The sequence below is a fragment of the Pelodiscus sinensis genome, chromosome 5 (assembly GCF_052426305.1).
Source record: "Pelodiscus sinensis isolate ZL-2025 chromosome 5, ASM5242630v1, whole genome shotgun sequence".
Taxonomy (NCBI): domain Eukaryota; kingdom Metazoa; phylum Chordata; order Testudines; family Trionychidae; genus Pelodiscus; species Pelodiscus sinensis.
The window spans coordinates 127,180,449-127,207,005 of NC_143056.1; the positions used below are offsets into that span (position 1 = coordinate 127,180,449).

The window sequence follows — 26,557 nt, forward strand, 5'->3', positions numbered from 1 at the left end:
CACGGCTGGGCGGGACGCCTGGCTCCGGAGAGGGGCGGCGCCGCCGCCAATGGGCAGCGCGCGGGGGGTGGGGCGGGTGACGGCGCCGCGCACGGAGGCAGGAGGGGGCAGGGCGCTTGGGCTCCAGGCGGCGGCGGCGCGACGAGCTCCCGGACGCGGCGCGAGATGTCGGAGCTGCGGGCGGCGGGGCCCGCGCCGGGCCCAGCGGCGGCAGCGCCCGGACCCTCGGCCCCAGCCGCGGGAGGCGGTGGCGGCAGCAGCGGCGGCAGCAGCAGCAACTCCGGGCCCGGCCAGGCGACCCCGCTCCCCTCGCCGGCGCCGGGCGGGTGCCCCGTCGGAGCGGGCCCGGGCCCGGGTGGGGTGACAAGCGCTTCCGGGTCGAGCAGCTCCGCTTCCGGGTCGGCCCGCGAGGGCTGGCTCTTCAAATGGACCAATTACATCAAGGGGTATCAGCGGCGCTGGTTCGTGCTGAGCAACGGGCTGCTGAGCTACTACAGGTGAGGCCCCGCCCCCCGGACAGGCCCCGCCCCTTCTGGCTGTTGACCGAGCGCAGGGCAGGCCCCGCCCACCGAGACCTTGACCCAGACCCTGTCCCCAGGGGCAGTAGGGTCCCCAGCTGCTCCCCCCCCCCATTGAGTCCCTCACCACAGAGCCATCCCCCCAACTACTACAGGGCATGGCACCCACCCTGCTGGGGGGCTGCTTCCCATGGGGGCCCAAGGCTGGGGAGAGTCCACCCTGCAGCTGTGAGAGAGCCGGGCCCTTCCCTGGCACTGGGGTGTCATTGGGTACTTCCCTCTTGCTCTCTAACCCTGTCCTTGCCTAGAGCCCCCTGGGAAGAACCCAAGCACGAGGCTGCTCAGCTCCTCTCCTTACATCAACAAGCTTATACGGAGAGTGGTTACTTCCCCGCAGGGGGAAGGCTCCTCTTCTGCCCCTCATCCCCAAGGAAGGATGTTCACGTAGTTAAAGGACTTGTCCGGGTCATTCGATTCCCTGCCTTGCCGCAGACTCCATGTGTGACCTTGCGGAAGCCAGGTGCTCTGGGCATCATCTGTAAGGTGCATATAATGTTACCCTGCCTCACAAGGGTGTGGAGAAGGTGGACCAGATAAGTACTTAGACCAACAGGCTCCTTCAGGTACTGGAGTGTCTGCCCCCATATGGGACAAAAATTGAAAATCTCTAGCCCCTAGGGAAAAAGAGAGAACTATTTCCTTATCTCCTGAGTAGTGGCTTCTCAGGTGCTACAGATACCTTCCTCTAGGAACGGACACCATTCGTGTCCTCCTCACCTTTGCAGTGAACTCTTCAGTTACAGGTACTGGTGTCCAGCCCCACACAGAGAGAGTTCCAAGAGCCACGCTTGTTGTAAATATAAAAGATCTTCCCATACAGCAAAATCTCAACAGAGAGATAATACCTAATTTAGCGGGAGTTCAAAGGAAGGTGATGAAAATGATCAAAAACTTGGATAACTCTTACAAGAAAAGAGATTGAAAAGATCGGGATTGGTACTTTAGAGAGAAGATCAACAAGAGAGGTCATAGTAAAAGTAATGACAGGTTTTGAGACGAGAACTTCTGTTTTTCCTACCTCTTAACCCTAAAACATTGACAGGCGATGATTTTTTCACTGATAGCCTATGGAATTCACTCAGGAATAATCTCTAGCTATTGGGACTAGAGGAGGCCTAAAGTAGGAGACAGATTATCTCTTTCCTGCCATTGCAGGGTTCTTGCTTCTTCCTGTATACTGACCACTGTCTAAGACAGAGTACAGGGCTGGTGATAGAAATGTAGCCGTGTTAGTCTGGGGTAGTTGAAGCAAAATGCAGGACAATGTAGCACTTTAAAGACTAACAAGATGGTTTATTAGATGATGAGCTTTCGTGGGCCAGACCCACTTCCTCAGATCAAATAGTGGAAGAAAGTAGTCACAACCATATATACCAAAGGATACAATTAAAAAAATGAACAAATATGAAAAGGACAAATCACATTGCAGAACAGGAGGGGGATGCGGGGGGGGGGGGGGGAGGAAGGAAGGTAAGTGTCTGTGAATTGATGATATTAGAGGTAGGGAGAGTGGGATGTTTGTGAGTTAATGGTATTAGAGGTGATAATTGGGGAAACTGTCTTGGTAATGGGTGAGAGAGTTCAAATGTTTAAGTCCTTGTTGGCAAGTATCGAATTTTAACATGAATGACAGTTCAGAGGATTCCCTTTCAAGTGCAGGGCTAGATGGACTTTGGGCCTTGTCCAGTCTGGCAGTCCCTATTCTTACCCATCAGAGCAGTGGGCTCTTCAGCTACTGGCGGTACATTACCCCTCTAGCTTTATAACAAATCTCATCAAATGGATCCTGTTCTAGGAGAGACCATCTCAGCTCTGTCCCTTGGTAGCTATGGGATTGTCAGCTCACGCTGGCACTGGAAAACCTCCTTGAGGCTCCTGTGTGGGAGATCTATTCCCCTTTTACCCAAGGCAAAGAGTTTCTAGCTAATAGATACACCTGAACATCTGAGATGACCCACCTCCTGAGCATCTATGGGGGGAGACACCCATCCAGATCAGTAGGTCCCTTAACTACTACAAACACAAGAGCAACAAGAGACCCAAACAGAGTAGCAGACTCCTCACCAACTATAGATAGTTGAGCATGGGAGCTACCATCCCTTCAAAGGGGGAGGACAAACCTTCCATATCCCCTTAGGCTGCTGGTTACAAGGTATGGGAGCCACCAGAGCCACTCCCTCCACTAATTCCCTGGACTGCCACCTCCCCCCTCCAAACCAGAACAACAGGTTGCTGAGCTATTCTAGCTACAAGCAGAAGTGTTGCCGTCTGAATAGAGCACTGGACTGGGACTCAGCAGACCTGAGTTCTGTTCCCAGCTCTGATACGGCTTGCTAGGTCACCTTTGGCAAGTCGCTCCCCTCTTCGTTTCTCCATCTGTAAAATGTGGGCAATGATACTTTGAGATCTTCTGGTGAAATTGCTGGATAAGGTCTCAGCCCTCTCCCAGGGGGAGATTTCCTCCCCTCCCCCCAAAATCAGTGGGCTTCTGAGTTGCTAAAGGTACCACAGCAAGAAAAGTGTCTTTCATCCTGGGTACGTTTTGTTTCATGAAAAGTAATGAACATGCAAATTGCTGGGATTCCTAGGTACAGACATACCTGGCCAAACACCTACTACCTAGAAATCTCCTATCTCCGTGCTTAGATATTGGCATAGAGAGTATGTTTATTAAGTTTGCAGATGATACCAAGCTGGGAGGGGTTGTAAGTGCTTTGGAGGATAGGATCAGGGAAGGAACAATCAGTTTCACACATACAGAATGGGAAGCGACTGTCTAGGAAGGAGCACAGGGGCAGAAAGGGATCTAGGGGTCATAGTGGACCACAAGCTAAATATGAGTCAATAGTGTGACACTGTTGCAAAAAAAGCAAACATGATTCTGGGATTTATTAACAGGAGTGTTGTAAGAAAAACACAAGCAGTGATTATTCTGCTCTATTCTGTGCTGATTAGGCCTCAACTGGAGTACAGATAGTCCACGACTTATGAACGAGTTACGTACCTAACTCAGGTCGTAACTTGATCTGTTTGTAAGTTGTACCCCATTCATTTAAATGGGACCACACTGTTTGTAAGCGCGGCTCCCGTTCGTAACTCGGGGACTGGCTTAATGGGAGGTTGGTCGTAAGGACAAACAGTGGTTAGTCGATGCATTCGTAACTCGGGGACCACCTGTATTGTGTCCAGTTCTGGGCACCACGTCTCAAGAAAGTTGTAGAGAAATTGGAGAGGGTCCAGAGAAGAGCAACAACAATGATTAAGGTCTAGAAAACGTGACCGATGAGGGAAGACTGAAAGAACTGGGCTTGTTTAGTTTAGAAAAGAAAAGACTGAGAGGGGAACAGCTTTCAAGTACCTAAAAGGGTGTTACAGGATAGAGGGAGAAAAATTGTTCTCCTTGTCTTCTGACGATCAGTCAAGAAACAATGGGCTTAAATTGCATCAAGGGGTGTTTAGGTTGAATATTAGTTAAAAACTTCCTAACTGGTTAAACACTGGACTAAATTGCCTAGAGAGATTGTAAAATCTCCATAATTGGAAATATTTAAAAGCAGTTTAGACAGACCTCTATCAGGGATGATCTAGATAGTGCTTGGTCCTGCCATGAGGGAAGGGGACTGGACTTGATGACCTTTTGAGGTCCCTTCCAGTTCTAGTGTTCTATGAGTCTGCTCCCTTCCAACCCCTGCCCCTCCTCAGTGTCCCAGCCAGGGCTACTGAGATATAGGAATGTTAGCAGCTAGATGTTGCTTATCAGTTAATGGTCCCAGTTAACTGCAGCACCTCTTTCTCCCCCGCCTCCCTCCCATGTGTTCTGTGTTTAAAACTCAGACCTGCAGGCTGGCTCAGTCCCAGCCTGCAGGTCCAAGTTATAAATGAAGAGCATGCAGGGGAGCCACCTGCCAACTCATGCTGCTGCCTCTGATACAGAGGCAGTAGCGCGGAGTAGCAGGTGGGACCTGGTCTGTGTGAGGAGCCAGTTTAAAAATCAGCTCCTGTGCTGCTGCCTCTGTATCAGAGACAGCAGGATGGGGTGACTGTCCACGGGGGGTTGGGAGTGCACTGGCTGCTAGCCCAGCCCCGGGGGAGTTGATCATTTTAGTAACTGTGTTATTGCTAAGAATGGTTGCGGCTACATGATTACTAAATAAACTATTTCTAACATCCCTACTGAGATACTAGTAAAGTTACAGGCCTGCCCTGCCCCTCATCTGAACTGGGCTTGCTGGACAAAAGCTTCCTTAGTCGTTACAGAGACTGGGGTTCCCCCTTGCTAAGAGTCATCCCCCTTTTCTTCACTGAGTTACCGCCGAGGCCAGAATTTCACCTCATTCCATCCTGTCCCTTTCTTGGAGCAACCCTTCTGCTGCCACTGACTCCTCTAAACTCTCCTTCTTTCTCACTTGGAAATTACCTGTAGGTACCGAGACCTTCTCTTCCTGATGTTCCCTCTGAGGCCCGGCAGGCCAACCAGGAAGGAGCAGGGAGGGCAACTCCTTTGTTCCTTTGGTGGTTGGCTGGTGCTTGACAGGAAACAGCCAGGTCTCTGAGTGTAGGTGCTCACCCAGCTCCACTCTGCAGTTTGCCTGGCAGAGTAATCATTCATGTTCCCTTGTTTGGCTCAGAAGTGGGCATCCTGAGCCGCTGGAGACCCCCCTGCTGCCAGCCCATAATTCCTCTTCTCCAAACTGGCACCTTGTGTCATTACCTACACTGAGTTGTGCACACTGAACTCTGAGTAGCGCTGGCAGCAGCTAACCCTAAGCCCTTTGCGGTCCATTGTACCCTGGCTTGCATGCCCTAGGTTCACACCCTACCCAGAATCAGAGTACGTGACCAGCGCTTGCAGGGCGATCAGTCCCTAAAACATCTTCTGAGTTCCTCTGCCCTTCAGGGACCAATCTAAATCTTAAGCAAAATGTTTTGTGTTGTAAGCATGTAGATCCGTGAGGTGTAAGCTCAGGGGATGTGTGATCAGTCTAGCCCGGCAGTGCCTTGCGCTGGGAGAGAAGTGGCAACTTCCCTGTCATGCCTAGTTTGGGTGAATGGGGCACCAGGGGCCTTGCCTGCACAGCCAGAAGGGCCACGTGTACCTCTAGCCTCCCGCCCCTCACATTTCTGGATAGTGCAGGTATTTTGGGGCTCTGAGGCAGCTGCAGCCTGCTCCATGTGTAAAAGTGCTGCTCAGACTATGCTCCTGGGTGGCAAAGTGCCACACTGTGGTGGATGGGTTCCATGCTCCAGGCCTCCCATGGGGCTGGGGTGGAATTGAGCACTGTTCTCCTCTACCAGGGCGAGCACGCTAGAGCCTTCCATAAAAATCCACAGAAATATTTTGCTGGTGCCATCTGTCCTAAAGGATCACAAAGAGGTGTTTAGTCTGCTTTCAAATGTCGCTTGTTGGAATTGGCCAACACGCCCAGGTGAGGGTGGGGAGTGCGATAAGACTTTAATCACCACGGCCTCCGCTTACATCAGCACCTGGTACAGCCTGGTATCCACCACCACGCTGGGGCATTGAGTCACTCCCACTTCCGACGGCCTTCTTTCCTGAATTGCTTGCAGTCCTGCTTATAGTGCTGTGGGGACATCTTCCATCCAGCCCGGCTTGGCTTGCTTAGCTTTGGGCAGCCGGGAAGTCATTTCATTGCTGTCCCCATGGTAAATACCTGGAGGTAGCGCAACCCCCTGTGCACACCCTTCCTGTAGCTGATATCTGAGTCCCAGACCCTGTATAAGGGTTAAAAGCTTTACCAGAGGCCTGGATTGAAGCAAGGGGTAGTTCCTCTTGCCAAGCTGAGCCCCCCCCATGCTTTATGGGGGCTTCTTCATCTCTGCCTCTGGCAAGTAGATGTCTGACAAGCTTGAAGAGGTGGCCACTAGGTCAGTGGAAGAATTCTTCTATTAGCCTAGCTGCATGTACCTTGGGGGTTAGGTTAGGTCGACCTAACTACAGCCCTGAAACTTTTCACAGCCCCGAGCGACGTAGCTTGATCCGTATCATATTTAGGTGTAGACCCATCTGCTGCTTTACTCCCTTCTGCCTTCGGATCCTCCTGAGGGCTTGCGGCAAGGTCTGCGTCCGCTCCTATTTTCCCCAGCAGCTGAAGAGAAGCTAGTCCAGCCTGACACTTGAGATGTAGGTTCAAATCCTGGCTCTGCCACAGACTCCCTGTGTGACCTTAGTGTAATGGGGGCACAGAGGCACTGCCCAGCTTCTCTGGGATTGGACGTTAGACTCAGGTGCTCTGATGGTGATATAAAAGCAAGTAGCTGAGAGAGATTCTTGAGACTTTCACTGTGGGCCAGAGGGCTCTGAATAGCAGCTGTGAAACTGACCAGCATGGTGTTAATGTCACCATGCTGAAAAAAGCCCTGAGTAGACACATGGCATCCTCAGGAAGGCAGCCCTGCATTTGGTCATGTTTTGAGGATTTTCCTCCCAACCTTAAGGGCTAGAAACATTTAATATGCAAATGAAAGCTTAAATCTGCAGATGGTGGTGATTTATTCTCCCCCTTCCTTGAGCCCAGACCTGTGGCATCTCAGGAAAGCCACGGGCAAGTATCTGCATGGGACAACTCCTACACTATCTTGAATCTGAACTGTTTAAAGTGACAACGCAGAGGAAGGGCAGCTGGACTGAGCATGGGGTAGGGTGGCTGCTTGTTAACTGTTCTCCTGTGGCTTGCCCTGTATTATTCATAGAGTAACTAGAACCTGGAGGGTAAGAATAGCTGGCAACACAAGCTTATGTTACATAGCTAGGGCTGTGGGAGGGGAGAATGCACAGTTCCCCTCCCCCAGGCTCCTTCTCCGATGCTCTCGAGAAAAGACTTCCTGGGTTTAGGGAATACTTTGGAAAAGTGACAACCCCGTGAGATAAAGCACTTTCATGTCATAGTCTTCTCTCCCCTCCACTCCTCCCTACATTAGCTTCCTTGGTATGCCAGCCTCAAGCTGGCAAGGCCAGGGAGAAGGTCTGGGTGTGTGCCAGCCCCTGGCTGCCTAGGTATTGCTTGGTTATGCAGGCAGGGATATGGCCCTGCGTTGAACCGCAGCAATACAGTGGGAACTTCGAACTCATTCTAAGCTGGGGCGGGGGAGGGAAAGGTTGCAGCTTGAATAACTAGATTGACTGGTGAAAAGCTCACGTGATTCTCAGGGCAGGAAGGCTGGATACCTGCCAGAAGAGATGTCCGTCTGCTGGCTCAGCCTGTCTGTGCAGAGGGAGAGAGCCTTTGACCTTTAAAGGGGGGGAGAAGGGAGACCCAGCCTTCCAGACATGCAAATTGTGCCATGGTATTTGGGGGCCTTTCTCTTCCCATCGCTGGGAATTGCCCAATCAGTGAGATCAAAGGGCAGAATCCAGCAGGGACATCTCCCCTGACCTGCTCTGGAATTTCCTGCTGGGTGGTGGTGGTTCTGTGTGTGAACACGTGCTCTGCTCTATGCATTGCTGGGCATGCTGACAGCAGAGTGACGTGGCTCGCCAGAGAATTCACCAGTCCGCTTGGTTAATATTTCCTTTGGAGGCAGAAGGCTGTTGGCATGAACTCTGAAGCCAAGTCTGCCTGGGGCTTAACACCCCCGAAAGCCTGCCAGTCTGGCCAACTCTCAGCAGCAAACATAAAATCCCCAGCCATCTGGCCTGCCTAGTGTGCTGCTGGCCGGTGGGGCTAAATTACCAGGCGGTTCTGTGAAGTTCAAGATGTTGCCCTATTAATAGAAATGCCTCCCAGTGTAGAGATCACATGTGCATAGGAAAGCCTCCCTATACAGACCTTAAAAGGGGATCGGCCTGACCCATTAATAGAACAAACTGGGAGCCACTGCCAATGAGAGGCGGGAGAGAAATGCCTCTGCAGCTTGCCATGTGGCAGTGAAAGCTGGCAGGGGGAAAACCTGGCAAGTGATGCCCTTGTGGCAAACAGCTCAGATCAGAATAAGCCACCAGCATATGGAGTACCAGACATTCCACAACCACCCCACTGGCTGATGCTGGGGTGATGTTAAGGTCTCAAAAGCCCCACCTCTCCTTCCTTGGCTCGAGTTCTGTATGGGAAAGAGGATGGGATGCTGCGGGAACAGGTGGACTCTGATATGATGCCAGCTACATTGAGGTCACTGACCTGTGGTCCAGCTCACCCACATCCTGTCTGCCAACAGTGGCTGGCCCCAGATGCTTCAAATGGGGTGAACGGAATAGGGCAATTATCAAATGATCTGTGCTGTTGTCCAGCTGCTAGCCGTCGGAGGGCTTAGGACACTAACGCCATGGAGTTGTGTCCTTGATTGCCTTGTTTGGTAGCCATTGATAGACCTGTCCTCCTGGAACCTACCTAAGTCTTCTCTGAACTGGCTTATTTATACTTTTGGCCTTCACTGCATCCCTGGCAATGAGTTCCATAGGCTGACTCTGTTGTGTGTAGCACTTCCTTGTGTTCCTTGTGTTTGTTTTAAACCTGCTGCCTCTTAATCTGTAGCATGACCCCTGGTGGTTGTGTTTTGTGGCGGGATATATAACACTTTCTTCTTCATTCCTCTACACCAATCATGATTTTTAGACCTCTATCATATTCCTCCTTAATAGTGTCTCATCTGAAGAAGTGGGCTGTGCCCACGAAAGCTCATGATGCCATCTACGTTTTGTTAGTCTTTAAAGTGCTACCAGACTACTTGTTGTTTTTTAAGTTTATCTTCTAATCTGAACAGCTGTGGTCTCTTTAATCTCTGCTCCTCTGCAAGCTGTTCTAGACCCTTGAATTGGCCTTTTATTGGCCTTCTCTGTACTTTTGCCAATTCTAATATGCCTTTTTTGAGATGATGTGATCAGCTCATCAACTTCCAAAAATAGTCAAGATTTGGACAAACTGTGGAACTATATAGGGACATGATATTTTCTGTCCTATTAGCGAGCCCTTTCCTAATGATTCTTTACATTGTTCCTTTTTTTGTGCTAGTGCACATTGAGCAGATGAATTCAGAGAGCTATCCACAGAAACAAGATCTTTCTGAAGTGTTAACGGCTAATCTAGGGGCCATCATTTTGTTTGTATAGTAGATTGCTTTCCGGTGTGCATTACTCTAGCAATATTGAATTTCATCTGCCATTTTATTACCCACTCACCCAGTTTTGTAAGATCCCTTTGTAACTCTTTACAGTCAACTTTGTACTTAACCATCTTGAATTGAATTTTTTATCATTGCAAACTTTGCTGCTTCCTGTTTACCCCTTTTCGCCAGGTCATTTATGAATGTGTTGAACAGGTCTGGTCCCAGTACAAATCCCTGAGAGCATCTGCTATTTACCACTCTCCAATGTGAAAACTGACTATTTATCCCTACCCTTTGCTACCTATCTTGTACGCAGTTAGTGATCCACGAGAGGGCCTTCTCTCACGGCGTTCTCAGCTTAAGATGCTTTCATGAGGGATTTTATTAGTGGTTTTCTGAAAATCCAAATACATTGTGTCTGCTGGATCACCCTTAACCACATGTTTGTTTGACCCAGGTCAAAGAATTGCAACAGCGAGGCATGATTTCGTGATAAGCCATGTTGACTCTGACCCAATAGATCATGCTCATCTGCTAGGGATGTAACCGGTTAACCAGTTAATTGATAAGTATCATCCTTATCAGTTAACTGGCAACCTTAGGTGGAAGGACTGCTCTGGCCACAGCTGGGGCCCAATTAAGTGGTTAACTGATTAAGCAGGATTTCACATCCCTGTCATCTATAATCTGATCATCTTGATTTTGATCATTTGAACAAATGTACCTGGCACTGAGGTTTGGCTTATGCATGTGTAATTGCCATGATCACCTCTGGAGCCTTTATACAAATCTGTGTTCTGTTAAATCAGCCAGATGCCTGGAGCAGAACTAAGTGATAGCTTACCTACCACAATTAGCAGTTCTGCAGTTTCATATTTGAGCATCTTCAGAACTCTTGGGTAAATCCCATTGGGTGCTGGTGACTTATTACTGTTTACCTGATCAGTTTGTTCCAAAACTGCTGTGCCAATAGAGGAAATCTGTGACTGTTCCTCCGATTTGTCACTGAGAAAGAATGACACGGGTGTGGGACTCTCCCTTACATACTGTGCAGTGAAGATTGATGCAAAGAATTCACTTAGTTTCTCTGCTACAGCCTTGTCTTTTTTGAGTGCTCCTTCAGCATCTTGTTCATCCAGTGAACCCCATAGGTTGTTTGGCAGGATTCCTTCTTCCGATGGACTTTTTGGGGTCTCTTGCTAATTGTTCTTTACATTCTTTGTTTAGCCAGCCTAATTACACTTTTACACTTGACTTGCTAGAGTTCTTTTCTATTTTCCTCAGTAGGGTTTGACTTCCAATTTTTAAAAAGATGTCCTGTTATCTCTAGCTACCTCTTTTACTATTGTGTAGCCATGGTGGTGGCTTTATTATGGTCCTCCACTGTTTTTGCTGCTTGGGTTATACCTATAGTTTGAGCCTCTATTTTGGTGTTTTTAAAATTCCCATGCAGCTTGCAGGCATTTCGCTCTGGTACCTGATCCCTTTCCATTCTGTTTTTGTGTAGCTTTCCTTTTTTTGAAGTTAAATATTACTGTGGCTTGCTTCTTTGTTACTTCCCCCCTACAAGGATGTTCAATTTAATGTCATGGTTGCTATTAGTGAGTGGTTCAGGTAATGTTCACCTGTAGAATCAAATCCTATGCTCCGTTTAAAACTAAATCAAGAATTGCCTCCCTCGTTGTGGATTCCAGGAGCAGCTGCTCCAAGAAGTGGTCCTTTATGGTGTCCAGAATCTTTATCTCCACACCCCATCCTGAGGTGACATGTACCCAGTCAATATGGGAATAGTTGAAATACCCCATTATTATTGCTGAAACAAAAGACAGGACTATGCAGCACTCTAAAGACTAACAAGATGGTTTATTAGGTGATGAGCTTTTGTGGGCCAGACCCACTTCCTCAGATCAAATTGTGGAAGAAAATTGGCACGATCATATATACCAAAGGGATACAATAATTAAAAAAAAAAAAAAAATGAACACACATAAAATTGACATCAGATTTTAAAACGGGGGAGGGGGAGGTAGTGTCTGTAAGATAATGATATTAGGGGTGATAATTGGGGAAGCTATCTTTGTAATGGCTAAGGTAGTTAGCATCTTTGTTAAATTTGACACTTTACGAATGGGCCTTAACAAAGATGCTAATTACCTTAGCCATTTTTTTTAAAAATTATTGTATCCCTTTGGTATATATGGTCGTGCCAATTTTCTTCCACAATTTGATCTGAGGAAGTGGGTCTGGCCCATAAAAGCTCATCACCTAATAAACCATCTTGTTAGTCTTTAAAGTGCTGCATAGTCCTGTCTTTTGTTTCAGCAAGACCAGACTAACACGGCTACATCTCTATTACCATTATTATTGGGTTTTCTGTTCTTACAGCGTCTTTAGTTTTCTTGAGCATTTCATAAGCACTGTCGCCATCCTGGTCATAGGGTCAGTAATTTAGTCTTACTGCTAAACATTTATTAATCAAGCCAGGACTTTCTAGCCATAAAAATTCTATGGAATTGTTTTTCATGTAGGATTTTCACTAGGTCAGCTTTCTTTCTTTCACATACAGTGCCTGACCTCTCAGCTTTCCGCCAGCCCTTAATTTAAAAACTTCTCTGCCACCATCTTAATTTGACATGCCTGTAATTTGGTTCTGTGATGCTCCTCTCGGCCTTGACCTGGGTTACTCATTCTTTGCTCTGCTTCCCAACCTTCTCCACCATCATTGCAGATCGAAAGCAGAGATGCGTCACACCTGTCGTGGGACTATTAACCTCGCCACAGCCAACATCACTGTGGAGGACTCTTGTAACTTCATCATCTCCAACGGCGGGGCACAGACGTACCATTTGAAGGCCAGCTCTGAGGTGGAGCGGCAGCGCTGGGTCACTGCTCTGGAGCTGGCCAAAGCCAAGGCTGTCAAGATGCTGGCTGAATCGGGTAAGGGTGCCATGCGTGGCTTTTCTGAGGGAGCTCTGTGGAAGAGGAGGGAGGGGCCTAGTGGTGGCCGGTGCAGAGAAATGAGCATAAATACTGAATTCCCTTCTTCTTAGGCAGGGGCTTGGAGGCCCGTGATGGAGTTCTGGGTGTCAGGAGAGGAGATCGAAGCCTCCTCAGTGATTGTATCTCCCCACTCCTGAGGTTCTCTGCTCCGCGCTCTTTGGAGCTGCAGATGATGACTGAAAACAGCACTGAGCACTTCGTCCCCCCCGATACCCATCTCCTTCCCACCCCAGGGATGTGATGTGCGCCCTGGGTCTGAGTACAGCCGTACTCGTTGCCCTGTTGGGATTCTTGGCATCTTCTGTTCTATCTCCTCCAGGCAAGGACCACGTGTTTTCAGCCTTGCCTGGCACAGAGCCCATGATTCTCCAGTCGCTGCTTAGTGCCCACTGACTCGCGTGCCTGAAGCTCCATGGCAGCATGTGGCCCGGGGGCTTGTAGCCTTCCAGTTTGCTTTAGCATAAGGGACAGATGGACTTTGCCATTAGGCCATTCCATCTCTGGTAGGGATGTAAAGGGTTAACCGGTTACCTTACCAGCATGCTTACTGGGTAACCAGTTAACTGGCGGGGGGCTACTCCAGGTCTGCCCTCCACCTGCAGTGCGGTGGGCTACGCCTGCCTAGCTGAAGCAGCCCGTGGTGCAGTGGGCCCAGTCAGGCTGGAACAGCCCCCCACTCACATCCTGCTGCATTCGGGGGGTTGCTTCAGCCCGGCCAAGCCCATCGCACCGCACAGCAGGATCACAGTTAACCGGGATTTTACATCCCTAATCTCTGGTAGATCTGTAGCTCCAAAACTACATCTTTGTCTGCCTGTCTATCACAGATCTGCCTGGCTCGCCACCCTGCGTCTAAGCTGCTGTGTTCAGCCACAAGAAGCTTTTAAGGCCATTTTTCCCTGTGCACTGATTTAGTTAGCTCCAATGACTTTTATTTCCCATGGGAGATAGGGGGGAATCTGACGGTGCCTCAGCCGGTGCCTCACCCTGTCTGGAGCTGTGGCACGATCGTGCATAAAGATCTGTTCCTGCAGTCGTACAAGGTCTCTCCCTGCTCAGGCAGCTGCTGTTTGCAGTGTTCAGGACAGTGAAGTGGATGCCAGTGGTGGGTGTCCAGCTGTCCCCGGGCACTGAATTTTGTGTTTGATGGTCTGAGTTCTTGGCCCCTGCTTAGAAATTAGTGCTAAGCTTGTTGGTTTTCTAGCTTCACTATTGGGAGTGAAATTGGTCTGTGTGTTTCACTAAGCAATACTTAGGTCCTATGTGAATGTTCCCCAATGAGCTCTGAACCTCTTTAATAGTGTCAGCTGGTACGCCCTTTAATACACACTCTGGCTGCTGTTGGAGTGGCAGCTGTCAGTGCTGTACCATGTAATACGGAACAAATGATACACGAGGTCTGGAAAAATGAAAGGGCATTTGTCAGGTTTGAGGCAGGGGGAGAACATCCCAGGATTTTTAGGCCTCTTCCAGATTAGCCACTGTGGACATGGCAAGTGATTAGCTGTACCTGGGTGGGGCAGCGTACAGCTGCCAGTGCAATGGGGCATCGTTCCTGAGTGGTGTCTTTGGGAGCAACCCCAGTAAAATCATTTAATGTAACTCTGCATTTTCCCTGCTTGGAATTTCTGGACCTTGGGTGGTGTTCCTCTAGTGGATCCACTAAAAGGTCAGCAGTCGTATCTTTATTGACTCTGACAGTGCTAAGACCTGACTCTTTCTGCCATCTCTAACTGTGAATTTCAAGATTCAGGGCTCTGGTTTTCCTGGACTGTCCCTGCATTCTAATATATGCCTTTGTGTGGGCTCTCTTGCTTTTTACCACACACCTCCTGAGCCAGGAATCCCAGCCACATGGTCCGATCAGATCTTTCCCTTAAATTTTCCTGGCTTGATCTGCTCTGATAGTAACTTGGCTTAGACGTCTTGGAGATCCTTATGCAGTGAATAGCCCTGTCATCCTGGGTTTTGAATAATCACTTCAGATTTGGTTTTGAAACAGATGGGAACAGAAAAAATAGCCTGTCTGGAGTAAAAGTCCCCTCCCTCCATCCTTAACTGCAGTCCATGCCCCTTCTCAGCTCCTGGGAAGCAAGGTGAGCTTCATGCCGGGGCCTGGTCAGCAGACGTGTGCTGTTAGGCCAAGGAAGAAGGCTCACAAGTCTCTTGTCCGGTAAAGCTCTTCCCCTCTCAGGGCTGCTGGGATGTTGCCTGGGTGGAAAAGGCAGCGCTTGACCCGCTCCGAGCATAGACCCAGGAGCTGAGACACATGGGTGTCCGGCGCAGAGCACGGGTGTGGTCATTCTTGCCAAGTGACCAGGCTGCTGTGCTGAGCACTAGCTGGAGTTTCAGTTTATGTAGATCGCAATGTGGGAACCTAGTCTCCAGCATGGGCCGCTAGCAGTGGCTCTGTAACCCGCAGCCACTCAACCTGGTGTTCTGCACCCACTAGTGGAGACAGGGCCATTGCTGGAGCGTCTGCTGTCAGAGCTGACTGTGTTAGCCCAGGCAGGAGAGGCTCATGCTTTAAGAACCAGAGGTCCTAGGTTTGGTCCCCACTGGCAGTGTCCAAGCCAGGAATGTAGTGGTACAGCTCCAACCCAGGCAGCCATTGGTGACAGCTGAGGGCTAGCTCAGTGGTTTGAACATTGGCCTGCTAAACCCAGGGTTGTGAGTTCAGTCCCTGAGGGGGCATTTAGGGATCTGGGGCAAATCTGTCAGGGATGGTACTTGGTCCTGCTGTGAGGGCAGGGGGCTGGACTCAATGACCTCTCAAGATCCTTTCCAGCTCTATGAGAGAGGTATTTCTCCATATATTAGCTGGATTGGACAGGATGAAGCACCTCTTTCCCTTCGTATCTAGTCTGCTACCATCACTTCCTGTGACTGGGGAGCTGGTGGGGGGCAGGGCAGAATGTAGGAAGTGCTGACCTGTGTCTGAGGGACTGGGGAGGATTTGGAAACTCAGGCGTCCGGTCGGTGCTGAGCATCCCTTCCTGGCTGGCTGTGACGTGGCTGGTCCTTGCCTCCCCAGATGAGTCGGGTGATGAAGAGTCCGTGTCGCAGACTGACAAGACAGAGCTGCAGAACACCCTGCGCACCCTGTCCAGCAAAGTGGAGGACCTGAGCACGTGCAACGACCTGATCGCCAAGCACGGCACAGCTCTGCAGCGCTCCCTCAGCGAGCTGGAGACCCTCAAGCTGCCTGCCGAGAGCAACGAGAAGATCAAGCAGGTCAACGAGCGCGCCACGCTCTTCCGCATCACCTCCAACGCCATGATCAACGTGAGTGTGGCCCGCGGCAGGGCGGAACTGCAGGGATTGCAGGCCCCGGCAGGCACCGCTACCGAGTTGAGCGGAACTTCGCATGCTCGACCGTAGGCTGTATGGTGCTAGGAACTGTGGTCTGTGTGTGTGTGTGACACGAGAAGGCTCTGACTGTGGTCACAATGAACCCGATCTCTAGTGCACAAGGCAGACGTACTATCCTGTATCACAGTGAGTGGTCCCGGAGCACCTTAGAGACTAATGAAAATAAATAGACTCACGGGGTGTCGTCGGTAAAACCCACTTCCTCAGATGAATTGGAGTGGAAAAAACAGACCCCAAGAGAGAGAAATACCTGTCCATTGTGGGATCTGTGTTAATGAGGTTAATTCGGTGGGCTGGCTGTGACCCATACATAGTTTTTATGTGGAAATGCAGATGTTAAAGGCGGGAGACATTGGCTTTGTAAAGACATTAAGTGGTTGGTGCATTACAAAGCCAATGTCTCCCGCCTTTAACATCTGCATTTCCACATAAAAACTATGTATGGGTCACAGCCAGCCCACTTAATTAGCCTCACTAACGCGGGTCTCACAATTGACAAGTATTTCTTCTGCTGTTATGGATCTCTTGGTTTCTGTTACTTCTGCTCCAATTCAGCTGGTGAAGTGAGTTCTACCCACAAAAGCTCATGAGTCTATTTATTTTAATTAGTCTCTAAGATGCCACAGAACTACTTGTCCTATGTCCGTGGTTGCCGACCTGTGGTCTGTGGACCTCTGGTGGTCCACGATGGTACTGCAGGAAGTCTGTGGAAAGTTTAAAAATAAGGATAGGGCCCACTGTGGTGGGCCCAGTCCTTACTTTTCTTTTTCTTTCTTTACTTTTCCTTTTCTCTTTTTTTTCTCCCCCCCCCACGGTGGGGGGGGGGGCATCCATTACATTTTTAATACATTGAAAAGGGATCCATATGCTCGAAAGGTTGGGAACCACTGCTCCTGTTAAGTCAGTGCAGGCAACCTATGGGTTTTGGCATCAGAGCCTTCTGGTGGGCAGAACAGGAGCACCTGTGGCCTACACTCCCTGTTGTGGTGAATGCCCTGTGGAGACTGTCTAAGACTCGTGACCAGCCAGGTCTGAAGCAGTATAGTGGCTACTGCTACAGAGAACTAGCCACACTCAGCCAGCCACATGTGGCTAGTGAGTTGGACACCATGGGTCTAGGTCTTCCCTGGCTATGGCAATCAGCCCCTGCTGTTGTAGCAGGTTGAACTGGGTTGCCTGGAGGGCAGAGGAGGGGGTAAAAAGGTGCAAAGGGTTTGTACCCTTTTCAACCTCTGCCTACCAGGCACCTGGTTCAGCATACCGTGCTGGGGGCTGCTGGCAGCAGGACCTGGGAAGGGTGGGGATGGAGCAGGCTGCCAGGCTGAGAATGGTTCCAGCTCAGCACAGTAATTTTCTGGGAGGCTAGAGCAGATGTGGTCCAGCAATCACTTCTCTCCTGGCCATAGAGGGCTGAGGGGCATGAGGCAGTTGGGGAATCCGGGTACAGGATGTATCCCTGGTGCTGGGGGAGGTTCCCAGCATGGGCTGCTGTCCCAGAAGGGAGCCAGGCCTCTGAGGAAACTGGGAAGCCCTGCTCACTCAAATGGCTGGGCCCCCTCCATGTTGCTGCCGGCTTTCTCAGCTGCCAAGCACTTGTGAGGGAGTTGCTGGCCTCAAAGCCACTTCTAGTCCTCAGAACCTTGTCCCAAGGGCTCACAGGGAAATTGTTGTCGTGGGTGGGTGGCTGGGCACTTGGGCTGGGATTCCGCCAGTGGTGGGGAAATTCCCCTGTAGCTCTTGTCCACCCATTAGAGGGCAGCATTGGCAGTAGTAGGGATGAGGCATCTGGAGCCTACGGCCTCTTGCTGAACAGACCCGTGCAGGGCTCCTGGGGCCGGGTGGAGCACAGAGCTGTGGCAGTGACCTGTGCTCTTCCCCGCAGGCCTGTCGAGACTTCCTGATGCTGGCGCAGACACACAGCAAGAAGTGGCAGAAGTCCCTTCAGTACGAGCGAGACCAGCGCATCCGTCTGGAGGAGACCCTGGAGCAGCTGGCCAAGCAGCACAATCACCTGGAGAGAGCCTTCCGAGGGGCCACCGTGCTGCCAGCCCGCGCCTCCGGCAGTGGGGGCTCTGCTAAAGGTCAGAGAGCCGGGCTCCTCCGAGGCTGGCCTGGGTCTTGCTGGGTCATGCAAATCTGAAGTGCTTGGGAGCTTTTCCTCTCTGGGGTTCCCCTCTAGTGCTCCCCCCTTTTCCCTCTCCCCCAGGTGGGAAAGGCTGGGACTGGCGCACCCAGGAGCTGCTTCCACAGCCAATGCTCCCGCCCTGCTCCCTGCAGCGCCCCCTGCTGGCAGAGGTCAGGACTGGAGCAGCCAGGCGCTGCCCCCCCAAACAGCGCTGCTGCCCCATTCCCTGCATTGCCCCGCACTAGGGAGGCTGGGGCTGGGGCTGGAATAGCCAGGAGCTCCCCCGCAGCCAGCGCTGCTACCCTGCTTTCTGTAGCGCAGGGGCGGGCAAAATATAGCCCATCCCATGGCCTAGTGGAGCCTCAAGCAGGCTCCTTCCCTGCCCCACCCTCACACACTGCTGAAAGCAGCTGGCTGCAGGGACCGTGTGCTTCTCTGAGCACCGTGAGTCAGGGGTGGAAGACGAGGCTTTGCACGCTGCTCCCGTCCCCAGCGCAATCTCGTGGCTCCCCCTGGCTGGAAACAATGTATTCAGTGTGAGCAGAATGCAATGCCACCCCTCTCCCCTGGGTTCGCAACACTCAGAAGTACAGGGTCCCCGCTCTGGGCAGCATATGGGGGAATGAAGGGTAAGGAGCCTGCCTGAGGGTCTCGCTGGGCTGCTGGTCGGGAGCCACCTAGCCAGAGCCTGTACTTGGCACCCTCCCTCCCCCAATCCTCTGCTCCCTCTCCTGCACTCCTGACCCAGGTCATAACCCAAATCCTCTGCTCCTGCACCCAGATTCTGCCCACTAATTCCCTGTACCAGCTCACAATCCAAATCCCTGCACTCCTGCCCCAGGTCACAGCCCCCTCCTTCACCCAAACTCCCTCCAAAACCCCACACTTCCTCTGCACCCGTCCCCTACCCCGAGCTCCCTTCTGTACCCAGCCCCCGTCCCAGCCCCCGCACCTCCATTAATATCCTGGAAGAGTGCCACCCTTGGCCACTTTCCAGATCCTTGGAGTTGTCCCCCACCCCCCACTCCCCACCCGATCAAAAATTATTGCCCACCCTTGTCATAGTGCCTCCTGCTGGGTTTTAGCTGCAAGCTCCAGGCAGATGGAGAACTGAAGTCTTGTGTATCGCCTGCCACCCTTCCCTCTTGCAGATGAGTGCGGCCCTGGGAAAGGGGACCTGAGCGACGAAGATGACGATAACGAGTTCTTCGATGCGCCAGAGATCATCACCATGCCGGACAGCATGGGCCACAAGTGAGTGATCTCAGGCACCGCTCTCCCCGCGTCTCTGCCGAGCAGGGAGAATTTCCTACGTGGATACTCACACAGATCTGCCGCTGCCTGTGAGCACCACGCTCTGCATTCCTGTGGCGAAGTGGGGTGGCTCTTGGCATGGCCTGGGTCTCTGCGCTTCCCCGCCACGTCCTGTACTGTCCCTCCGCTTCCCTGTGCGTGCCTGATTGCTTGGGGCAGGGAGGGGTGGAACGTGCTGACTTTTGTCTCTACTCCTGCAGACGTACCGGCAGCAACATCAGCGGCGCCAGCAGCGACCTCAGCCTCGACGAGCAGGTAGTTCTGTGCCTGAGGCAGGCATGGGCTTGTTGCTGATGGTCTCCTCCTCCTCCCCTCTCCCCCCCCCCGCCCTACCCGCGAGAGAGAAGCTGTCTGGGGAAAGTGGGCTGGTATCCCAAGGCATTTCCCTGGGACCAGTGACTTGTTTGGCACTTTTCACTTGCTAGGTGCTATAGGCAGGCGCAAAGCCAAGGCCTGACAGGCAGGGCTGGAGGTACTGGGGTGGCAGGGGGTGGAAGCTGGGTGGGAGAACTAGGCCTTGTGAGGGGAGATCTGGGGGGCTGGGTCAGGAAGGTTGGCCCAGGCTGGAGGTAGAGAGGAAGACCCAAAGGGTTAGTAGCTGTAATGATCTGAGGGAGGTGAAAGGGAGAAGAGATCAGTCAGAGCCTGGAAAATCGGCTTCCCCGTGGTCATCCCAGCGTGGTCTTGCCCTCAGTACAAACATCAGCCAGAGGACACTAAAAAGGAGAAGAGAACTCGGATTCCCAACAAGCCAAACTACAGCCTCAACTTGTGGAGCATCATGAAGAACTGCATTGGGAAGGAGCTCTCCAAGATTCCCATGCCGGTGAGTCCCCCAGCCTGCGGGGGGTGCTCTGGGGCCGCTTCCTAGAGAGCAGGAGGCCCTCCAGTGCTGGGAGAAACAGCGGGACCAGGGCTGCGGGATGATGAGCCCATTGATCTACGGTCGTTGGGTTCCTCGTGTCAGGGCTCCCCGAGCAGCCGAAGTCCTGGGTGAGTCTCCTGCCTGACTCCTCTCTCCTGTTCCCGTTCCCAGGTGAACTTCAACGAGCCGCTGTCCATGCTGCAGCGCCTCACCGAGGACCTGGAGTACCACGATCTGCTGGACCGAGCAGCCAAGTGCGAGAGCTCCCTGGAGCAGCTGTGCTACGTGGCTGCCTTCACAGTCTCCTCCTACTCTACCACCGTCTTCCGCACCAGCAAGCCATTCAACCCTCTCCTGGGGGAGACCTTCGAGCTGGACCGGCTGGAGGAGAACGGCTACCGCTCCCTCTGCGAGCAGGTACGCAGCCTTTGCCCGAGAGGGCGAACCAGGCCGCAGGGCCCTCCGTGCGGGGGGGAGGGGGCGTTCCTTAGCGAGCTCCTCCAGCGGAATCCCCTTGCGCTCCCTCCCTCGCACCCTGCTCTAGGTCCCGCGGGCAGAGCCAGGTGCCGGAAGTGGCGAGTGGTGGCACAGGCCCCTGGGCAACGATTTCATCCTCTCCCTTCTCTCGCCCAGGTGAGCCACCACCCTCCCGCCGCCGCCCACCATGCTCACTCCAAGCACGGCTGGACGCTTCGCCAGGAGATCAAAATCACCAGCAAGTTCCGCGGCAAATACCTCTCCATCATGCCCCTCGGTGAGTCCTGGCCACCAGCCTCCCTGCTGCTAGGCACTCAGGAGGGCCCCTCGGGCCGTGGCAGCTTCCCAGCCCGCTGGGGTCAGGGTCCCATCTCGGTGCCGTGTTGTCAGCTCCCAGGGAAGGCGCATGGAAGAGTGGGGTGAAGCAGCTGCCTCCATCCCTCTCCCAGCTCTCCAGTGCATGTTCCAGGAGCTGGGGTCGGGGGGCAGAAACACTACTGAGCTGGGATTCCTGGAGCCCGTTCCACCGCCACGCTGCTGTGCAGTGATCTTTAGCCCCCCAGCTGCTGTGCCTCCATTTCCATGGTGGGAATGGCCCCAGCTGGCGAGGGGCTTGGATAGTGGATAGGGCGAAGCAGGTGCCATTGTGGCTGGGTAGCCCCTGCCCCACAACCAACGTGATGTTTCTGATAACCCCGAGTTCTTATCTAGGGCTTTTCGCCGCCCTTGTCCTGAGGCACGGAGAGGGGCTGTCAGTTGTCTAAGGTCACCCAGCCGGCGGGGGGCTCAGCTGGGAGCAGAACCTGGGGGTCCTGACTCAGCCCTGTCCACTAGGCGGCGCTGTTTCTTTGCCAGTGGAAAGTAGGGTGCCTAGCATGGGTCTGAGGGAGTTCTCATCAACTGGCTGGTGTCTCTAGACGGGTGGGTGGGGTGGGGGGGTTAGACGTACAGTCGGGTGTCTGGAAATGTTACAAGCTGCTGGGAAATAGGTGTCTGCTGTGTTGCTGGAGGTCTTGCTAAATCAGAGCAGCTCTGGGACCCGTCCTTCCTGGAATCGCTTACTCAGCACCCGCCTCTGTCCAGAGACCATGTGCACTGCAGCAGCAAATACCCACCCTGGGCTGACGCCCCTGAAACACACAAGTGCCACTTCATGAACATAGGAAAACCAGTGCCCCAGCAGTGTTACAGTTCCTGCAGGAACAGCCCCCCCCCCCCCCCCACCACCTCTACCGGCCTGCTGAGAGAGGCCAGGGCTGGAGTAGCCGGAGCGCCCCTCATCCTGCACCCCTACCCTGCTGGCTGGGGCTGGGGAAGCTGGGAGCCCCCACCCCGCACTCCTACCATACTCCCTGCAGTGCCCCCTGCTGGCAGGGGCTGGAGTAGCTGGAAGCTCCCCCAGTCAGCACCCCACCCCACTCCCTGCAGGGTGAACTTGCATTTTGGTGTCCTGTAGGCATGGTGCCTGGCTCCCCTGCATTCCCCTCCCGCAGCCCTAAACCCTCCATTCCCTTCACTCCCAATCTCCACCCTACTTCCTGTACCCTAACCCCTCTGCTGTGCCACCTTTTCCCGCCGTCTCTCCTGTGCTCCCAGCCCCTGCCCCCTTTGCCGCAACCCTGCGTGCCTCTCCTGCACAGTTGGGAAACTGACCTGGATGCACGTGGCAGCTGGCCTTGCTGCTCCCACTCCCACTGCTTCTTCTCTGCCCTGCACACCCCAGGGGGCTGTGAGCAGGGAGGGAGGAGCAACATCAAGCACCCTGCATGTAGGTCACTTTATCTGCACGGGGAGAGCAGCAACTCCTGGTGCCTCCCAGCACAGCCCTGGTGGGGGAAGTGACCTGGCTGCAGGGAGCCCTGGTGTGTGTTTTGGGGGGGGGAGTGATGAGCAGGCTGTCTCTTTAAGAAAGCACTGAGGGGCTGGGCCCTGAAGGCTTGTTCAGACACAAGTAGTTGCTGCGAGACCCAAGGAGGCAGCAGCATGCACAGATTCCCGTGTCCCATGACCCCAGTGCACGGGGGGCTGGGTATGCAGGAGAGGGTCCCTGACATCAGGCATCCCTCGTGCTGCCCCAGGAGCTGGGAACAGCCAGTCTAGCCCCTTTTTCAGGGCTTCTGCAGCAGGGGTGGGTGCAGTTTGTCCCATCCCAGCACGGGGGAGCCTGCTAACGGCTGCTCCAAACCCCATGCCTCTAGGTACCATCCACTGCATCTTCCACTCCTCCGGCAATCACTACACCTGGAAGAAAGTAACGACCACGGTGCACAACATCATCGTGGGCAAGCTGTGGATAGACCAGGTAAGCAGGCAGGTCGGGAATGAATTCATGGGGCAGCTGTGGGAGGCGGGACTCCTGCATTCTGACCCCTGCTGTGTGACTCGGGCTAGCCACTGAGCGGCAGTGCCTCAGTTTCCCCATCGCTAATGGGGTGGGACTTGGAAGGTGCTTTGTGAGTGCTGCTCTGCCCAGCTCATCCAGCCCTTTCTCCCCCCAGTCCGGCGAGATCGAAATCATCAATCACAAGACAGGCGACAGGTGCAATCTCAAGTTCGTTCCTTACAGCTACTTCTCCAGGGACGTGGCCAGGAAGGTGAGGGGGGGCTCGTGGCTTATTTCCCTCCCATCCCAACAGGGTGCAGGGCAGAAGAGGTGCTAGGGGAGAGGAGAGCCAGGTGCTGTGGGGCAGAGGGGGGGAAAACAGGATGGGAAAGGACCTGTGTAAATTGCTGCCTCGTGGCAGGTGAGAGAGACACGCCTGTTGTGTGACATGGCAGCCACCTCTGGGGAGGGGCCTGCCCAATTGGTGCTTATTACTGGTGTTGGAGGTCAGCTCCAATCCCAATGTGCTGGGATAACGGGCCTGGGTAGTCTGGGGAATTCGTGGTGGGAGCAGTGGATTAGTGGGCCTGGGGGGAGGAATCGGGTGAACCCCTGAGCAGAAAGATGGGTTAATGGGAGAGCGGGGAGGAATATGGTGAATTTCTGGCTGCTTCTTTCGGCTCCTGGGAGCAGCTCTAGAGGCTCCCGTGAGAGCTCCTCTCTCCCTCTGCTCCTGGGCTGGCTGGCTGCACCCGGAGCCCCACCGTGTTCTTCCCTCCCGGCAGGTGACGGGGGAGGTGACAGACCCCTCGGGAAAAGTGCACTTTGTCCTGCTGGGCACCTGGGACGAGAAGATGGACTGCTTCAAGGTGCTGCCAGGCGGCGGGGAGAACGGCGCGGAGGGAAGGCAGCGAGCCGAGGAGAGCCAGGTCCTACTGTGGAAAAGGAACCCCCTCCCGTGAGTGAGGACCACTGGGCTTAGGGGCGCGGCTGGATCCTCGGTGGGGGGCGAGATGGTCCAGCATAGGCCCAGTGCCCTGCCGGGCTGTCTGAGACAGGTGCCAGCCCACACCTTGCCAGTCTGTCCCCCGGAGGGGCTATGGCGCTCCCCCCTGCTTGCGGCCACTTCTCCTTTGCCAGAGCTCAGAGATCAGGGATTCCTGAGGGGCATGGAGGGAGGATCCTGTGGTGGCAGGATCTCCAGAGACCCTGCCCCCTCTCACCCTGCCCCATCCCTTGGCACAGGAAGAACGCTGAGAACATGTACTACTTCTCCGAGCTGGCGCTGACGCTCAACGCCCCCGAGAGTGGCACCGCGCCCACCGACAGCCGGCTGCGGCCCGACCAGAGGCTGATGGAGAACGGGCGCTGGGATGAGGCCAATGCCGAGAAGCAGCGGCTGGAGGAGAAGCAGCGCATCTCCCGCAAGAAGCGCGAGGCCGAGGCCGTGAAGGCCACGGAGGACGGTAAGGAGGCTGGCTCCTGGCTCCCTCTTCCCTCCAGGGGAGGCTGGTGTTTGACACCTCCCCGCCAACCAATCTTCCTTCCTCCTCCAGGCACTCCCTATGACCCCTACAAGGCACTGTGGTTTGAGCGGAAGAAGGACCCCGTCACTAAGGAGCTGGCACACGTGTACCGGGGCGGCTACTGGGAGAGCAAAGAGAAGCAGGACTGGAGCTCGTGCCCGGACATTTTCTGAGCGGGAAGTGGCAGGACCCAGCAGCAGGAGAAGGAAAGAGGATGGAGGTTGAAGGGAGCAGCCGATCATGTGACTTCCTTGCCTAGCACTTTCCTCGAGTGTCTGTCTGTCTTAACCAATCGCTCGTTCCGAATCAGTCACCCTAAGCAGAAGCTGGAGGTGGTGATTGGCTGGGTTGCCTTAGCTGATTGACACTGGCGATGACGTCTAGCTCCCCAGGCTGGCGCTGTGTGTCCTGGATGGCCGTCCCCCCCAGCCCTTCCACGGCCCTGTCCAGCTCGGTCCAACCCCACCATGAGCCTAGGGGAGGGAAGAGCCCTGGAGCTGTAAAGAAAGGACTGGCCCTTGTTCGCCCCCTTAGACGGGGACGCGTACACAGTGGGGCTGTGGGTCAGAATTGAACTCTCCCCAGTGTCCTTCCCCGGGGAGGGGGGGGGGGGGAATCCTGTATTTCAGTAGGGAGGGGCCCGTCTCCCCCCCCTTAGGTGGGAGCGAGGGGTGCACCTGGGGCTGGAAGAATGCTGCTGGGGGCAGTGCAGAGCCCGAGCCCCCCTTCCACATCCCGGTGTGGGGGCTGTGACTGCCCTTGCTCTCGGAGAGCCCTCCTTTCTGGGGCAGTGTCTGCTGGCCTTGCTGTCGGGTGTCGGAGAGGGCTGTGGGTAGTGAGCCCACCCCCTCTAGCCTCCCCTCCTCTCCTGCCGAGGGCACCCACTGTCTTCCCTCGCCACGTGCACTCTGGAAGGGGGAGAGCTGCGGTGGGGGCAGAGCAGCCCTGGGGCCGAGCAAGCGTCTGTTATATAGCTGTATATTATATATATGTAGAGAGAGCTAATATTTTGTTTGATTTCTGCCCCCTCCCTCTCCCCAGCTGGGTCCCGTTTTTATAACACCCCCCCTCCCCACACACATACACACAGCTCCATGGAGCTCCCGCCCAGCCCCTCAGGCACAGCGCTGGCCACGGGGAGAGGAGGGGCTGGGGCCTACAACCACAGGTGGCTTTGGGCTAGCACCTTGCCTACCCCCCAGGCTAGCATTGCCCTGCTCCACTTGGCCTCTCCCCTCCACGTTAGTCACCTGCCCCTAGAGGCCCGGACACAGCCGGAGCTGTTGCCTGAGGTGCTGCCCTGGCCTGAGAGGAAGCAGGCCAGCCCCAAAACCAGGGGCTGCCTCCCTGCAGCCTGGGCCCTGGCTGAGAATCACACACTGAGGTGCCTTCCTTGTACGTTTCATTCTGGATTCTTTTCTCCCCTCCATGACTCCAGCGCCTCTGCCACCGGAGAGGGGCAGCAGTTGTGCTGCCTGGGCCTCGCCTGCTGGCTGGCTGGGGCAGGTCCCCTCTCGCCAGTTGGGTGAGATGAGGCCAAGCCCAGTGCTAGCCGATCCCCTGCGTGTTCAGGCAGGAGAAGGCCCAGGAGGGGCAGGGGCCCTGGATTCCTGGGGAAGGGACCCCGGTAGGTTTAAAAAAAAATCAAATCCCTCCACTTCTATTTTTGGGTTTTTTGCCTTATTGTTTTTTTTTTTTTTTTCCAAGAAAACAACTAAATTAAAAAAACCTGAAAGCCCCTCTGGTGTGAGTGTCACTGCCAGCCGGCTCAGCGTGGAGACCAGCTCCTGCCTGCATAACTGTGTGAATCTACTCCTCCCCAGCTGGACAGCTGGGGCTGAACTGCTCCTTGCTCTGAGACTTCAGGTGGGGGGTGAGGATGCTCTGAAAATCCCCTGCCCCCTGGTGATGGTAGGT

General features: G+C 53.8%; 1 protein-coding gene across 2 annotated transcripts; it reads left to right on the top strand.

Moving 5' to 3' along the window:
• Positions 1 to 16: 16 nt before the first annotated feature.
• Positions 17 to 26,378, top strand: OSBP (oxysterol binding protein). 2 transcript variants are annotated; one of them, XM_075928499.2, is made up of 14 exons: positions 36 to 497; positions 12,367 to 12,575; positions 15,673 to 15,923; positions 17,893 to 18,091; positions 19,287 to 19,389; positions 19,650 to 19,704; positions 20,144 to 20,275; positions 20,486 to 20,731; positions 20,948 to 21,068; positions 22,990 to 23,093; positions 23,290 to 23,385; positions 23,900 to 24,072; positions 24,360 to 24,580; positions 24,671 to 26,378. In XM_075928499.2, exons 1-14 carry the CDS (start codon positions 166 to 168, stop codon positions 24,811 to 24,813), a joined length of 2,385 nt encoding a protein of 794 aa, XP_075784614.2. In that variant the 5' UTR covers positions 36 to 165; the 3' UTR covers positions 24,814 to 26,378. The 2 variants fall into 2 exon arrangements, with proteins under 2 accessions (XP_089634883.1, XP_075784614.2); XM_089778757.1 differs by having other exon boundaries at positions 17 to 497; positions 24,360 to 26,378.
• The last annotated feature ends 179 nt before the right edge of the window (positions 26,379 to 26,557 follow it).